The 18210-nt window shown below is 38.7% G+C and overlaps 1 protein-coding gene across 3 annotated transcripts; it reads left to right on the top strand.

Annotated features, from left to right (window-relative positions):
- Positions 1 to 554: 554 nt before the first annotated feature.
- LOC149781010 (uncharacterized) lies at positions 555 to 17976 on the top strand. 3 transcript variants are annotated; one of them, XM_089938124.1, is made up of 5 exons: positions 587 to 764; positions 13917 to 14051; positions 15716 to 15835; positions 16375 to 16423; positions 17888 to 17976. In XM_089938124.1, the coding sequence occupies exons 1-4, from the start codon at positions 731 to 733 to the stop codon at positions 16383 to 16385; spliced, it is 300 nt and encodes a 99-aa protein (XP_089794250.1). In that variant the 5' UTR covers positions 587 to 730; the 3' UTR covers positions 16386 to 16423; positions 17888 to 17976. The 3 variants fall into 3 exon arrangements, with proteins under 3 accessions (XP_089794252.1, XP_089794250.1, XP_089794249.1); XM_089938123.1 differs by having other exon boundaries at positions 13914 to 14051; XM_089938126.1 differs by lacking the exon at positions 13917 to 14051 and having other exon boundaries at positions 555 to 764.
- The last annotated feature ends 234 nt before the right edge of the window (positions 17977 to 18210 follow it).

Here is an 18210-nt window from a genome sequence, read left to right as displayed (position 1 = left end):
TGTAATTAAGGCTGCCATATTGGTTCAATCATATACATACATACATACATACATACATACATACATACATACATACATACATACACAAACACAGACATACATACATACATACATACACACACATACATACATACACACATACACACACATACATACATACATACACACACACATACATACATACATACATATATATATATATATATATATATATATATATATATATATATATATATATATATATATATATATATATATATATATATATATATATATATATATATATATATATATGCTTTCTCTTTATTTGACAACAGGTCATACATACATACATACATACATAGTGTCGTACGTGTTAAATTCCCGTTTGGACAATTAAAAGAGGCTGTAAAAAGTGTTTTATATATATATATATATATATATATATATATATATATATATATATATATATATATATATATATATATATATATATATATATATATATATAAATCCCAAAATATACACTTGCTCTTGAAATATTGTAAATGTGAAGTTTAATCTCTTTCAGGAATGTAGGGTGTCGGAGGTTAGAGGCAACCATGACTGTCGTGACTTGCATTTCTGTAATCCTGGACGTCCTGATGGGAACAGTGTGGGAGAATAGCACATGCTAACTGCTTAGACATGTATACAACTCAGCAAACATTGTTTACTTCTTGTATTGAGATTTGCCAATAACTGTCCCAAGATGAGAACACTCGTCTTCCTTTGCTTTCTTCTTGGTAAGTAACTTCATTATTTGCAACTTATCTTTTTTTGGACAAAATAATTTGCTTCATGTCTTGTAAGCACCTGAAATTAAAGAGATCTCGTAAGCAGGTTTTACTTAGGTAACACATACTTTCAAATGAAGAAATCTTTGTAATGGACCTAACTCAGCTCTGAATTTGTTACACGTTTGTTACTTTCAAATTTTTGTACGAGATCTATTAAAAAAGAGCCGAAGACAAACGGATACAATTTCCTGTTATCTTCGCATTCAACTAAGCAGAGTTACCCCTCCCTCCTTTTAATATCGTGAGCTTTCGAAAGAAGTTGTCACCAGACAATATGAAAATTATTTGTTGGTTTTTGTTTGTTTGTTGTTTGCTTCGATCTTGTATTTCTGATCATCTTTACTATTCCACTTAGATACAGTGCGGAAGGTCGCGGGTTCGAACACATGCCGAGTCATAACAAAAACTTAAAAAATTACACTAGCAGCAGACCCGCTTGACGCTCAGCATTAAGAGGTTAATGTTAGGACTTGTCAGCCTGGTGTCAAGATAATGTGACTGGATGGGACATCTTGATACATGTCTGCGGCATAATGCCTCAGTGTTAGATATCACTATAAACTGTCACACTGCAGACATCGTAGCGATATGACTGAAACGTTCGTAAAGCTACATTAAAAATCCAACACGCACACACACACACATACACACTCTCTCTCTCTCTCTCTCTCGCGTGCCGGAAACAGTGATGAATGTGATACGAAAACGAGCTTTGAATATTACCGTATTTACAGTATATATTGGGACACGATAAATAATTTTTTTTTCTGTCCCAGAGCCTAAGAAACGAAATAAATTTGTATTGCTCCCCAATGCATGTTGCAATAAAACAGACAAACAAAACGCTTATTTTATAATAAAAAGAAAGAAACTAACCTTGTATTTTTATCACTGGTTCCTTTTTTTCAACATTAGCATTAAAGAATAAAATATATTGTAGCGTGTATTGCTCATGCCCGATAACACACGCCACGTTGTTAAATGACATGAACATTGAGAAACAAATTTTGTTTGGTTGTGCTCAAAGGTTTGAATATGTTATCCGACTGAAAACAGAATCCAACAGCATCGCAAACAAGAGGAAAATAATCAACCGATATATTGAAGACAACTGTCATTCATGAATGACACGGTGTTAGGTGCAACATAATCAAGATTGAATTATATCATGGTCCAGGTCTACTGTACGACAGTAATCCACAAATAAAAATCATTATTTGAAAACACATTCATTTACCAGCATGGGTTACATAAGTATCATTACTATTTGCCCGCAAACATCAATGCTCCTTTGTATTATTACTATAGATGGTCAGCACATAGAAGCCCGGGTGATAAATAACACAACTGACAGCGAGCAGTAAACTCCTCCTTTGAATTTACCGATGGGACATTAAATACAATGGTTTTTTTATATTACAAAGCAATCTAACCTCAGAAGCCAACTTTGGTTACTTTTCTTTTAACGTATTGCAAAGCAAGACGACATCGGAAGCCGACTATAGATTCTTTTAAGAGTGCCGATTGTTTGGGGGAATATACAAAGACGGCCGAGATATGGAAGCAAATGTTGGTTTCTTTTCACAGGTATTCACATGAATTTTGAAAATAAATTGAAACAATGGAACAAATTTTAAAGTGATGCTGTAACGTCGCCCTCTTAATAAGAGGGGTGGTTAATTGGATTTGGCTGACGTTATCTAGAGGATGACCTTCCTCGATAATATCGCCCGGTGGAAGTGGAAGGATAGAATTTAAACAGGGAACTGAGTAAGACTATTGTGAAGAAATGATGCAATACGAGCTCCCTTAGACAAGAAAAATAACAAATTTAATCAAAACAAAGTATTAGTGACAATTCCAATTCAACTTAAGTTATGTCAACAGAATTTAATAAGAGTGTCTAATTTGGATTTATTTATTTCTGAACTCGTCACTTCTTTTTTCGGACTTCCTTCTTCGGACTGTCCCGTCTCTCCCAAGAAAGCTGAATGCTGTTCTCTTTAAGAAATTGTGCGTCCTAGCATTAAAACCCTGTCTTTTCTTGCAAGACAGCGACTTGATCCCCTTTTCTTGTTTAACAAGGAAAGCACTATTCGTTTTAGGCTTCCTCTGAGTCAAACTACTCTCAGGAATTATAAGACTGAAGAATTTCGACCAAGGTAGTCACTTTAAATTCACATTACTTCTAAAGTGTACGCCTTAATTTATTCTGGCCAATCGTAAGCAGCGGTTCCTAAACTATCCCAAGATAATCATTTCTTTCGTCAGATTTTAGACAGCATAGAAGCTGTGAACTACGGTGCATATCAATTTCCCTTTGAAAATGATAATTGGACATGGGTTCCTATCAAGCGGTTATGGTTGGTAGCTCAAATGTTTACTTTCTCAGGACAGCGTTGCAATTCCCTGATAAAATCTCACTGGGTCATAAATGGTAGCCTTTTAAATTTAACACTGACACGGGGGGGGGGGGGAGACAACAAGAAAGGTCGAAGTGATCCTTCACAAAGACTTTTCTCCTTTAAATGTGATAAAATTTAATTCTCAATGCATTCAACTTTAAGGTTCAATACAATTCAAAATTCGACACTTTACAGACACAATATAATGCTTCGTGCACGGAAGTCGATGATGCAGCGTCGTCCAGATTATTTCGCAAACGAGAGATAAATCATCAAACGATATATTAAAGCGAACTGCCATTCACGTATGACACTGTGTTAGGTGAAAAATAACCAAGACTGAATTATATATTTTTAAAGTGACACAATATAGTGCTTCGTGCGCAGACATCGTTGCCCAGAAGATTTTGAGAAAAAAATATCATTTGATGAATTCGTGAAGGCCAGAAGAGAAGATGATTTTGCAGACAATATGATTATTAACGTGGATGAAATTCTAGTGTACTTTGATCGCATTCCTGGATGGACTGATGATAAGATGGGGGTCAAAAGTGTGAGAGTTAGCAAGACTGGTGCAGATTTGAAAAAACCCGACTTTAGTCCTTGCAGTTTCCGCTTCAGGTGATGTGTTGCCTCTAACAATTTTTCACTGTATGAGAAAGCTAAAATAAATATTCAAGCACTGAACGAATGGATTGTACGTGTGCAGGAGAACGGTTTCATTGATGAGATGTAGTGGATTAAAGAGTTTTGTGTCATGTACACAGTTTTATATTTTTTTAAAATAAAGTTTCAGCTGGAGTGCATTTTCCGACATGTAATTATTGAATGATTTAAGTGCACAAAAAAATAAAAAATACTTTTAAAATTCATTCATGATGTGCCAACAAATACGATGTCCCAACATATACGGTAAATACTGTAACAGGAATTAAGGTAGCAAACTAGGTGAGGGAAAATTTCCAATGCATGTGACTAATGGGAAATCACACATACTAAAATGGTATGAAGGGCAAGTCTCTTATCTTGTAGATTTGAAGAGTTTATAAACACGTGTAAATTTAATCTTTTGAATCCAGATCTTTGCACTGCTTATTTAAAATGATGTTTTACACTTTAGGAGCACGTGAAATTTACACGTGTTTCTGCATTTTGCCGCAAACGAATTATACATTAGAAATAAGAATGCAGATGTTCTCCACAAAAAAAAAAAATGTTACTATTAACTCGTTAAAAATTGAAATATATTCAAACATGGTGAAATCTGTTTCATATAACAGCATAGTTAACTCGCATGAGTAGTATAGTGTGGCGTGGTGTAAGGGGTACTCATGGAGGGGTAGTACCTCTGGTGGGGGGTAGCAGTCGTACTCCCTCGGGGGTAGCTAGTCCACCTTTGGTCTCCACTTTGCGCTGAACTCTCACCTGTGGCTCCAAGAATCTGTAGCATGCGCAGCGGCCACACCACGGGCAACGGCTTCTACTGGCCGGCCAAACCAGGCTTAGGGTAACCGATGGGTTCCAGACCCCCGGTGAGTCAGGGATTGTCACCCACTGCATGTGAAGACTGGAACCGGCGGACTGCGCGGAGGAACCACCAGCTGGTCAACGGGCAGAAAGGCGGACCCAGCAATGCGATGTGGAACGCTAAGAGCACGGCAAGACACGTAGGACGCATTGGTCATCCACTGCATCCAGTCTCCATTCTAGCCGTCTTGACTACGTCTTGCAACTGGACAAAGTGGAGCCTGGACGAGAGAGTGAGTCTGACGCAGCGCAACTCTTCCTCACTTTAATCCAGCTCATGCGCAAGTCATTTATGTCATCAGCCGTACCCAAGTCCTGCGGCGATGGGCGAACTGCGATGCGGCAGGTGTGGATGCACTGGCAGCAGTAGTGGCGGACCTGCACGCAGGCGGCTTAGGATATATGGTCGTCTTCCATTGATCTGAAGCTGAAATGGATTTCGGCAGCCGTCTGAGCGACAAAGCAGACCTCTTCATGATAGCGCTGCTTACCTCCATAGCCTGAGGATGGGGCTAGAAAAGGTGCCTTAAAAAAGCCTCCTTCATCTACCCCGACCAGCTTACCGCGGCTGGAGGGAATCCCATTCTTGCGGTCGAAACACAAAGAAAACCCCAAAAGTTCCACTCACTCTTGGTGCGTGGAACATACGCACTCTGTTGGATCGTGCAGAGGCTGACATACCAAAGAGAAGAACTGCCCTGATTGCAAGAGAACTTGCTCGCTACAAGATAGAGATAGCAGCCCTAAGTGAAACTGGTTTGGCCGACGAGGACCAACTGACTGAAGTTAGAGCTGGTTACACCTTTTTATGGAGTGGACGTGGCACCGATGAACGTTGGGAGTCTGGAGTTGGATTCGCTGTCAAGTCAAGTTTGGTGAATAAACTCTCCACCTTACCAAAGGGAATTAATGACCGGCTTATAATGCTGAAGCTACCCTTACATGGAAGAAAGCAAGCCACACTCATTAGTGCTTATTCACCAACCATGACCTACTCGGAGGAAGCCAAAGACAAGTTCTACCAGGATCTGGAAACTCTGATTGCTTCAGTACCAAAGTCAGACATGCTGATCATTCTTGGTGATTTTAACGCCAGAGTTGGCGCGCACCACATCTCGTGGAAGGGAGTTATTGGTAGACATGGAATTGGCAACTGCAACAGTAATGGACATCTGCTCTTGTGAATGTGCGCAACATTTGATCTCCTGGTCACAAACACCATCTTCCGTCTGCCTAACCGCAATAAAACAACTTGGATGCAGCCACGGTCTAAGCATTGGCACCAGATCGACTGCATTTAGTTGGTAGGAATGACAGGCAGGACGGCCGTGTGACCAAGGCCATGTGTGGTGCTGACTGCTGGACAGACCACAGGCTACTGATCTCCAAGATGAATCTAAAAATTAAACCTCCCATACGCCCACAGGGAATTAAAGTCCCTAAACGAGTCAACGTCTCCAGACTGAAAGTCTGCAACAATGAGCAAGCTCTGTCTGAAGCTCTGACAAGCCAGCTAGAAACCACAAACTCTGATACCAACGACGTTGAGAAATGCTGGAAGGCCTTCAAACATCTGTTGTACTCCACTGCATCTGAAGCCCTTGGCGTCACTGCGCGAAAGCACCAAGACTGGTTTGACGAGAACTGTGAAGAAATACAGTCCCTGCTAGAGGAGAAGCATCATCTCCATTGTGCATACAACATCGACCCCAAGTCCGCTGCAAAGAAAGATGCCTTCAGCAGAGTCCGCCAAGCTGTGCAGAAGAAACTACGCGAGATGCAGGACACATGGCTGAGCCGAAAGGCTGATAATATCCAGTCCTTTGCCGACAGACACGACATGAAGAATTTCTATAGTGCTCTTCGTGATGTTTATGGCCCAGTAACAGCAGGCACAGCCCCACTCTTGAGCTCCGATGGCAGCACTCTCCTAACCGAGAAGGAGAAGATACTGGATCGCTGGGCGGAACACTTTGACGGTATCCTCAACAGACTCTCTTCCATCAACAATGAAGCAATCAACCGTCTACCACAGGTGGAGATCAACGATAGGTTGGCTGACCCTCCAACAGTGCTGAAAACTCATAAGGCCATTGAGCTCCTGTCTAGTGGAAAAGCTCCAGGAGCAGACTCCATCCCAGCTGAGATCTACAAGTCTGGTGGGCCTAAGTTAGTGGGAAGACTAACAGAGATGTTCTGTGACATGTGGAAGATGAAACGCATACCCCAGGAATTCAGAGATGCATCCATCGTCCACCTTTACAAACGCAAAGGCAATCGCCAGTTCTGCGAGAACAATAGAGGAATCTCTCTACTCTGCATCGCCAGGATACTGCTGAACAGACTCACAGAACACCTTGATCATGGCCTACTGCCAGAAAGCCAGTGTGGCTTCAGAAAGGAGAGAGGCACCATCGACATGATCTTTGCTGCCAGGCAGTTGCAAGAAAAATGTTTTGAACAAAATGTCCAGCTATATACCACCTTCGTGGACCTGACTAAGGCATTCGACACTGTCAGCCGGTAAGGCCTTTGGAAGATCATGGCCAAATTTGGATGTCCAGAAGTCTCCATTGAAATGGTGAGACAGTTTCATGATGGCATGCTTGCCAGAGTCCAGGATCAGGGTAATTATTCCAAACCCTTTGCAGTTACGAATGGTGTGAAACAAGGATGCGTCTTGGCCCCCACTCTCTTCAGCCTCATGTTCTCCGCAATGCTGATGGATGCTTTCAAGGACAGCTATGTTGGAGTAGGTCTCAGATACCGTCTGGATGGGAAGTTGTTCAACCTGAGGAGGCTCCAAGCCAAAACCAAAGTCCAAGTTGAGAACATTCGCGACCTGCTGTTTGCAGATGACTGTGCCCTCAACTTCAGCACGGAGGCAGGTATGCAACAGAGCATGAACCTTTTTTCCACAGCGTGCTCCAACTTCGGACTCAGCATCTCTACCAGCAAGACTGAGGTTCTGCATCAGCCAGCTCCTGGAGAAGATTACATGGAACCATCCATCACTGCCAATGGCCATAAGCTCAAAAATATAGACAGGTTCACATACCTCGGCAGCACCCTCTCACAAGCAGTCCACATAGACGATGAGGTCAACACTAAGATTGCCAAAGCCAGCATAGCATTTGGCAGACTCCGCTCAAATGTCTGGGATAGGAGAGGCATCAAGCTTGCAACCAAACTCAAAGTCTACGCAGCGGTTGTTCTCCCCACCCTCCTCTATGCTTGCGAGACATGGACTGTGTATAGCCGTCATGTTAAAAAACTGAACCACTTCCATATGAGCTCCCTGAGGAAACTACTGAAAATCAGATGGCAGGACAAGGTACCAAACAAGGTGCTCACTATGGCCGGCATGACAAGCATCCACACCATGCTGTGCAAGGCACAACTCCGATGGGCTGGCCATGTTGTCCGCATGCCGGTAGAACGCCTACCTAAGAAGGTCTTTTATGGAGAGCTACAACAAGGCAAAAGATCTCACGGTGGTCATAAAAAGAGATACAAGGACACCCTCAAGGCTTCGCTGAAGAACCTAGGCATTGATCCTGATAGCTGGGAGAGTGTCGCTGCTAACCGATCTGCTTGGCGCAGTCAAGTCAACGCAGGTGCGGAAGCCTTTGAGCAGAAAAGACTGGTGGACGCAGCTGAAAAACGTGATCTGCGCAAATCCAGGAACATCAGGTCCGCAACTCCCGGTCTTGGGACTAACTGACCCAATATTAAGTAAAGTCAAAATGCCCGTGAACAAACACGAAATTAACATTAAGCGCCAGTTTGAAAGTTTCTATCATAACAGTTTAGCATGAGGCGACAGAATACACTCGAACCGAAATACCATATAATGTCATACATTTCATCTGTCGGTATGGATGTACCCACCATGTCGACCAATTATGCGCGTCGGGTAATTATGCGCAACGATACGTCATTTATATAAACATTTGACCACGTGTATTTTTCTGTGTGCTCAAACATCCATTTTGTATCAAGAAAAAAAAAACGCTCGCACTTTAACTAAGGAATATGATATTCATAAAATGTACAAAATTATACCAGGTATCAACTCGAAATGCATATGAAAATGTGATTTCTAAATGACAACATGAAGACCCCCCCCCCCATGACCTTCTTGAAACTGTAACCCAGAAAATCCTATTTACTATATATCTGTTAGAATCTTACAAATACATACATTATATAAAAGATGGAAATGTATACGTTACAACAATTCTGCATCTTAATCCAAGTTCCAATTTTGCACGAAGTTGTCCCACACGTACAAAATCATATGCTACCCAACCTGTCAACTTGCCGCTAGAACAGGATTCTCAAGAAATTCTGTGGCGTATAATCTGTTCCTTAACTCTTTTGTAATTTTTCCCCATAAACAAGATTTTGTAAACTCATTAAACCCTATTCATTTCTTTTTATCTTCTACATAATATCTTACTTTTTTCAATAAAATATTGAACTTTACTAAAAATTTTCTCATATGATCGGTTTTGTTTGATTAATATCTTTTGCCATTTATTGGCATTGTTACGTTGAATTTTGTAAAACTAGCTATAAATCTGACTTAATTACTCGACTGAACTGCTGACACAAACAGTCCAAAGTAATGTATTTCATTTCTATAGCCCCGATGGATAAACATTATAATTTTTCAAAGCTGTGCGCAGAATAGGCCGATATATCGCGAATCATGAAAACACGGGGATGGTATCCCGTGTGTCAAACACTCGTATGATTTTGAACAGATTATTCTGGTCACATTTGCCTCTTTTCAAATGGTAAGCATTGCAGTTATTTTAAGTTCGTCAATCGGTCGAATTCGGTATGCGTTTCGCTTCAATATTGATGACAGCATTGTGCGTGTCGGTGAATCGTGTGCGTGAAATAGTGAAATAGTGCAATTTTTTAGAGAAAATTTTAAAATAAAATTTCAATATTAAGATTTTTAACAAGCCCTTCTCGTGTATAAATTAATATACCAAGCGGAAGGCGTATGGCTTGTCCCTTCCTTTTCAGGTACAAATACCTCTTATGTCACGTGTTTAGGCTCGAATAAACAGTAACACAAGAAAGTGTGAAAACAACAAGCTTTGAAAAATACAATAATCTATTTCCCTGTAAAGTTCTGTAAAAATGAAAAAAAAAATTAACTTAACGGTTTTAAGAATCAAATCCAAAATGATCCAAGAATAATCCACGAATAAAATTTTTGAAGTCCGAATAACAAAATGTTCTAATGATTTAAAGTTCAAGTCCCGACTAAGAATCCAAGATGGAAGATGATGACGTATGCTGAAGTCTGTAGTGTTGATGTCTACAGTTCCTTGTAGAAACAAGAATTATCATTCCGGTTTTGGAAATTTGAATAAATTTTTATAAAAACCGTCTTTGTTCAACAATTTCACATGAGCACATGTATTGTACAGGAAGAGAAAGAATTAATCCTTTTGAATCCAAATAATTTGAAATAACTCCGGTCCAAGTAATTTGAAATAACCCCAAACAGCACAACATACAACTTCCAGTGTAACAGCCCAACTTCTACTGAAATCTCTCTCCAGAACAAAGGTTATATCGTACTCTAAAACGCACAAAGGGGTCACGTGATCATGTTCTAGAAGAACGTAGAAATTAGGTACTTGTTAAAGATCACGTCCACCCAGTGTGGCCCTGACGAAAACCAATCATTTTACTCTAATAAATAACAAATAAATAAAAATTGTTTTCATTTTAAACATGTAGTCCCATCATGACCTCGACAACAACCAATCATTTTAAAATAAAAATATAACTTGTTTACGTGGTTGCTACTAATTTTGAATTAAGGTCATGATCTAGAGCAACACATGGTTGTTTACAAACTAACAGTCAAGGTCAAATTATTTTCTGAAAAAAAAATGATCAGCTCTAGTGAATAAATTTACATTACAACAGAATGTAATGAAAAATAAAAAATTAAAACTGACAAACAATTAAATTGAAATAAATATATATATTAAATCAGATATAATTAAATCAAATATACATAATATACCAAACATTAAATATGAGAATATTTATAAGGTTGACAACGTTGTAAAGCAGTCGGTTAGTATCTTGAGATAACGTTGTAAAGCAATCACTTAGTATCTTATGACAATGTTGTAAAGCAATCGCACCTTGTGACAACGTTGTAAAACAATCATTTAGAACCTTGTGACAACGTTGTAAATCAGTCATTTAGTACCTCGTGAAAACATCGTAAAGCAATCATTTAGTACCTTGTGAGAACGTTGTAAAGCAATCACTTAGTACCTTGTGACAAGGTTGTAAAGTAATCACTTAGTACCTTGAGACAACGTTGTAAAGCAATCACTTAGTACCTTGTGGAAAGGTTGTAAAATAATCACTTAGTATCTTGAGACAACGTTGTAAAGCAATCATTTAGAACCTTGTAGCAACGTTGTAAAGCTTAGTACCATGTCATTTTGTCATCGATGTACACTACGTTTCTCGGCTAGGGTTGGCAATGAAAAACAGGGACGGTCGGCCGACCGGAAACACATTTTCTTTTTTGCCTTGCACGGTGAGACAAAATTCATCGTTACTAACGACGTTAGAATCAATTGCTACCCACCCACCCCGGTCAAATACAAACCGTTCAGTTCAATGAAGGATAATAAAACTGGAAAATGTGCGAGTGGTTTGGATAGTTGCTGTTTTTCAGCAAGTCTCGGATGAAAAAATCTAGCTGGAAAGACAAAATAATACTTCTAGATATTTCATGCAATCAAGAATCATGTGTATTCTTTCAGTGTTCATGTTTATATGAGATTTATTTTCTTAAATGACTTTACAAAAGGAGATACTAAAACCAGAATATCTTTTTCTGGTGACCCTTGAGACTGTAGATACGTGTGCCATCTAAACCTAAGTGTGAATGCTGCTCCAACGAGCCCTATGTGCCAAGCGACACTCAAGGTGGCTCAGACTTTGTCAAGGAATTATGTTTGTCTCAGTTTTATAATCAGTACCAATCAATACATTCGTAAAGTTGACTTTTAGTTCATAAATGAAACTTATAAAAATTTGAGTGTTTCCCCACTTATTATAGAAAAATGTATATTTTTCACCGACCGTGACCCGAACTTGCAATGTCCCTCTCCCATAACTGCAACCAAATTAACCCACGGAGGTACATTATATATTTAACTGCACCGTCAAAACAATCCAATATAAAAATATTAACCATTTTATTTTGGGCATGTTCACTTTCTATAAAATGGGTACAGTCTTACATTTGGGAGCTTGCTAGAACAACGGAGACTCAATGACGTAGTCGCGCATTGTGTAATATCATTCATTTTTTTCGAAACGAGAACACCTGATAATCGTGAAGCTACCTACCGGGTGGTAAAACCATAAAACTAGAATTTCTATACTGTGTTTTAGTTTGTTATGGTACCGCTATGTCGCATATGTCATCTGCCTCAGTGGATTCTCCATATCCCAGGAAATTTTTAGTGCTATGTCAGATTCGCAAACACCTAAAACACGCTGCTTATGATTTACTGGTAACTGCTTGAGGATTACTAGAAACACTAAAATAAATTCACAAACCTAAATACACATATATTTTACCGTAATGCCAATGTAAATAAATATATTATGATTTGTGTGTTTTGAATAATGATGAAAAAAAGCAAACTAAAATTCGATCTCAGTAATTTTTATAGAAATTATTAACATTTTTCTATGTATAGCATCATTCGTTTACTGAAGTCACTCGGTCGTATTTGATTGGATAGTGTTTACCTCGTTTTATCTGATATGCCTTTATTTACTTTAAAATACATAAGTATATGACATTTCCACAGAAAATATATAAATACACATTTTGGAATCTCACAATCATAATCCCACTCCTATACTTTAAGTTCTGACCGATCCGCGATTTATCATACCTGTCCAATCTTGTAAAATAAAGTACGATCAAGTGACGTCAGTACATGGATTGCGTCAGAAATGGGGTAAAAAGTAAATATCAAAATCTCTTAAATCAAAGGTTGCTTTGCTTATTATTATTAAAACAATTACAAATAATATCAGGCTGCGTATTTCGGTAACCTAGTAACCGCTTCACTTATGGGCATATACATAAAGGCCAAAGCAAAAGAAGAAGAAAATGCCTTATACGATTCGTTATTGCCAAGTTGTTTTTTCTCCCAATATAAATACATACATAAATACACTTGCATCGTTGTCTATAATTTGTAACACTCACATACACGAACAGTTTGGGTGATTCGTACCAGAGTTTCCATCGTAATTCGCTACCCCAAAGCGTAGTCTTCTCCAAGCGGAGTCATTTGCATTGATTCATTCCATTTGTTATGTATTAATATTATGTTTCTAATTTATTTCAGCTTGCATTGAAAATGCTGTCGCCGAGAAGAGCAGAAGGGGTGGGGGTGACCAGTGTTTTATATCGCTTTTGTTTGTGGTTGGGGATGGGTACTTTAAAAATTATGTCACAGTCGCGGTTTAGTGTTTTTGGTAGGTGGATATATGATGACCATATAAAGTTTACCGGGAGATATTTATTTTTGAGAGGATCCATCCTTTTGTCATTAGGACCATAAAAAGTAATTGTTTCAGGTGTTGTCCCAACACGCACAGTTTGCTGCTAATGTCTGGTCATAGGAACTGATCTGCGATAATCCTAATTTCATTTAGTTGATTATGTGTGAGAAGTGTGGGAATTTAATGTTCAAAACATGCATGGCTTGTGGGTCTCCATTACTTACAAAGTAAAATGTAATGCTAAAATATCCATATATTTACCATTTTAGGGGCTCTATGATCTCTAGTGTGAAATGTAATGATAACAATGTCCATATATTTGCCATTTTAGGGGCTCTCATTTCTATTCTGAAATGCATTGGTAAAAATGCAAACAGGTTGTTTTTCATTAATTAGTCTAATTTTGTGTTCCTTGTGTCCAATACCTTACTTAGAATAAGTGAAGTGGGGTAGCGCTTTATTACTTGCAGTTCAAAATCACATATATGTCCATACCATGTTATCGAGTATTGTTAAGCAAATGTTTTTCCTTGTTTGATTATTATTATTATTATTATTATTATTATTATTTCTTAAGTAGTAGCCCGCGCCCAGCAACAAGGCCATCCCGGTCATCACCCTGACGGCTCCATCATGTGCTTCAGTGACCAGGACTGCTCCTGCATTGAAGACTACGATAGCGTCTACTGTATATCGAATAGGTGTGAGTGCTTGGGTAGGTCTGCATTACACATGCGGGAATTTTATGTGGATTTATTGAGCAGCAAAAAATTAATTAGTACAGAATGAGAGAAAAAGATCAATCTAGCTGGTTGATTTCCTTTCTATTACAAAAATTTACCCAACATACCCTCCGAGTATTCACATTACGTCAGCACAGCTTTCTAGTTATTCTCCCCCCGCCCCCATCATAAAAGCCAGTATTACAAATATAAAAACACATTCTAGTTGTAATGTTTAATACTCAACCTGCATAATATCTACAATTTAAACAAAATTAATCAAGATTAAGCGGTCGGTGGATTCCATTACATACTAAGACGAGTTTCTCTTTCCCTCTCCCCTGTTACAGCAATGAATTTACCGCTTCGGGGGCCTAGTGGTTAGAGCGTCCGCCTCGGATGCGGAAAGTTGTTGTTGTTGTGGGGTTTAACGCCATTTTTCAGCACATGATAGGATATGCATGTCGGTCAGTAATAATGGTGAAGGAAGAACCCGGAAAGAACCACCGACCCACAAGAAGCTACTGACATCCTTTCTCAAATACCCACAATGGCCGAATCCTGATACTGGAAGTTTCGGGTTTGAACCTCGGCGGAGTCATACCGAAGACTTACAAAAATAGTACTAACAGTTGTCTCGCTTAGCGCTCAGCATCAAGAGGTTAGTGTTAGGACTGGTCGGACTGGTGTCAGGATAATGTGACTGGGTGGGACATCATGCTACATGTCTGCGGCATGATGCCACAGTGGTAGGCATCACTATAAACTGTCACACTGCAAACATCGCAGCGATATGACTGAAAAATTGTTAAAGCTACGTTAAAAATCTAAATCACACACACACACACGCATGCAGCAATGAATTTGAAGGGAAACATTTCTTGTCAGACAGGTCTACGTTAAACGTGGAAGCATTTTATGATGATCAGTGGACAAGAAAACATGAATGGCAGCTTAGAATACGAAATTAAAATCTATATAGCTGGTTAGATCTATTTCTGTAACAAGATCTTACGCCAACTCTGAAAGGTCACGTTTCATTCACGAAAGTTTTCATTGAAAAGACACACAAACAGACGTACGCGCGAGCTTTTAATATGGACACAAAAGAACAACGCAACATGGCTAATGTATTGTGATAAAGTACATCTTGTGGAAAATATCAACCAAACTTTTTTTTTATTTATGAGATAGAGCAATCTGTGTTCTTAATTTATTAGAAACAAGTTTCGCAGACCCGACCCCCTAGTCTCTCTCTCTCTCTCTCTGTGCGACAATTTTGCGTGATTGATAATGAAGAATGTGAAGGAAATCATTTTGTCAGTATTTCAAGACAGTGTGTAATTTATATTTCAGCAGTCCGCCTCGGGTGTGGGAGGTCGTGGGTTCAATCCCCGGCCAAGTCAGACCAATGACTTACAAAAATGGTACTAACAGCTGCCTCGCTTGGCGCTCAGCATTAAGAGGTTAGTGTTGGGACTGGTCGGCCTGATGTCAAGATAATGTTACTGGGTGGGACGTGATTATACGTGTCTGCGGCACGATGCCCCAGTGCTAGATATCATAATAAACTGCCACACCGCAGACATCGTAGCGATATGATTGAAACATTGCTAAAACTATGTTAAAAATCCAAATCACATCACATATATTGCAGCTGAATTAGGCAAGCGTCAAGCTACATCCGCTCATACTGCAGCATGTGACCAAGGCAACGCATGTACCTGCTCAGACGGATCCACAGGGCATTGTTCCAATGAAGGCAACTGTCACTGCCGTAAGTAACGTGTACTTGAGAACCCTTATTATAAATCCAATTGAAAAAATGAACAAAAGCACTTATACCGAACAAAGGAAGAGAGAATTAAAGATGGGATGGTATGGAGGCCTTTGAACTATTATTAATGTCAAAACAAACAAACAAGCAAAAAACTTGCATTTTGCAGAATTAACACCTCTTGCCAGAATGAACGTATCATCTATCAAAATAAATAGTGCCAAGTCGGGGTTATATGAAAGGATGAGAATAGTTGCTAGATGGATGATTATATATATATATATATATATATATATATATATATATATATAGAGAGAGAGAGAGAGAGAGAGAGAGAGAGAGAGAGACAGACAGACAGACAGACAGACAGACCAAGCGGGAATATTCAAGGTCTGTTTCAAAGGCATAGTATAGTTTAGGCTGACAGGAAAGCTATTGGAAAAATGTGCAAAAAGGTAAAGTAGATATGAGATTCTTAAATGGCCTTAAAACAGTTTATCTTTATCTGAATATCATCTGCAATTTTATATTTGTTTCAGGTCATCAATGAGCACTTGATAATCGGTATATAAAACCAAGTACTTTCCGGTAAGCAAAGGTGTAAAACTGGAACGAAATATTCTTTCTCGGGATTGATAAATAATTTTTCTATTCTTTTTAAATGTTTGGAGAATTGTAACCATAACGGATATTGAACTTGTTCTTATACACAAACCTCTGTATTGTTCCATCTTTTTTGTAAGGTCGTGTGGAAAATTTTCCCTATTCATCAATGGTTCAAACTGAAAAATCTACACGAGTATCGACTCAGTAAATTTGTATAGGTTTTGTGCTTTTCACGAGTACTAGATAGCTTCAAACAGATTATACAATGATTGATCAGTACAATGACCATAACATGAACTGTTTTACAGCCACCCACTGAAACATCCGAGAGAAGTTGCTTTCTCAAACTTCTTTAATATATTCCCTTAAGCGTCAAGTACAAAAAAGGATCATAACCCTTGAAGAAAAAAATCGTGCGAGCTCCAAGATTTGACAATATGCGCATCTTTCGACGATGAACATGATGTGTATTAAGTTTCACAGTGATACTTGTAACAAAAAATAAATTGCAATTCACGTTGGGTTCACAACATTCTCTCTCAGCATCAAGATAAATGGGAACAACTAGGGCAAAAATTGCGACGGGACGGTAATCCTTCGAAGTACGCGTGTTTAGACGATTCATACAAGATAAATATGTAATGGCTATATATTAAAAAAATCTGCTGCAAGACAAAAGGGCAATAAATCTAATGAAAATTGTGGGAGGAAAGTAAATTGTGAATTGTGAATATGCTTGTTCTCAAATAATGACCAGAGAATGTACAAGATTTCACAGCAATTCACTGAAACCCGAAACTAGCTGCGTTTTCAGTATTCTGCCAGACACAATACCAGCCCCGCCACCGTCAAAAGGGGAATAGCCCTTAATAAATGTATTGGAAGAAAATGAGTCGATGATATGCACATATTCAACTGATGTTTAAAAGGTATGGCGGCAATCTGTCAAATACTGCTCGATTAGTTTCATCAACAAGACAGATAGAAAGACGAACATAAGGACTGTAGAGCAGAATTCACAGCGTTCATGCATTTAAAAACTTCACTTTCAAGTACAGAATAATAGCTCCATTCCCTTATCTTTTACATTCTAAAAATGTCCGCGATTATTTGTACAGTACTAACACTTTCTGCGATTGGATATATACTTGTCACAATTTTAAAAAAAATCAATTATGCTAATAAATCCAGACTTGTTTTTCGCTACATCATGTAAGAGTATTTCATTATAACATGACGTCATTGAAGGCGAAGGCGTAGTGTTCGAGGCATCCGTGCGCACGTCATTGCAATATTCACTACAGTGAGATTATATCGATGAATAATTTGCATTTTTCATCAAGTGACAAATAGGCTCACCCAGAAGGTAGAAATTATTCACTACTTTAATTTAATTTGAGATGCATACCCTCTACACATGCCTGATCGTGGACTTTTACTTTTCAGGTATGGAAGCTGGTTCATTGTATAAAATATTGTTTGTTATGGCTTTTCCTGTAAACAATGCTAATAAAAATTTTTTGTATTACACTGAATGTATTTTCTTTTGTGAACATTTGTTTTAACTACATGTTGTTGTTAGAAATTAGGGATGCTTATTCAATTAATAGTCATTGCTCATATGCTTAATATTCCCTCCACCAGAATAGATAACAAAACAAGCCATCATCATCATCCCCCCCATTCTCAAGATACAGAATATCTTCCTCTTTCACTTGGACCAAGACTAAACTCCGCCAGAGAGGGTTTAGTGTGCGAGTAATAGCAGT

Source organism: Sinohyriopsis cumingii, chromosome 16 (assembly GCF_028554795.1).
Source record: "Sinohyriopsis cumingii isolate HCF-2022 chromosome 16, ASM2855479v2, whole genome shotgun sequence".
NCBI lineage: Eukaryota > Metazoa > Mollusca > Bivalvia > Unionida > Unionidae > Sinohyriopsis > Sinohyriopsis cumingii.
The sequence above is the reverse complement of the archived record's forward strand: the minus strand, read 5'-3'. Positions and strand labels throughout refer to the sequence as shown.

Bases quoted from the DNA above. Each gene is read 5' to 3' on its own strand.
- LOC149781010 (XM_089938123.1), top strand. From the start codon at position 731: ATGAGAACACTCGTCTTCCTTTGCTTTCTTCTTG. The intron at 765-13,913 runs GTAAGTAACTTC...TTATTTCTTAAG, and splicing joins CTTCCTTTGCTTTCTTCTTG to TAGTAGCCCGCGCCCAGCAA. The intron at 14,052-15,715 runs GTAGGTCTGCAT...CATATATTGCAG, and splicing joins GAATAGGTGTGAGTGCTTGG to CTGAATTAGGCAAGCGTCAA.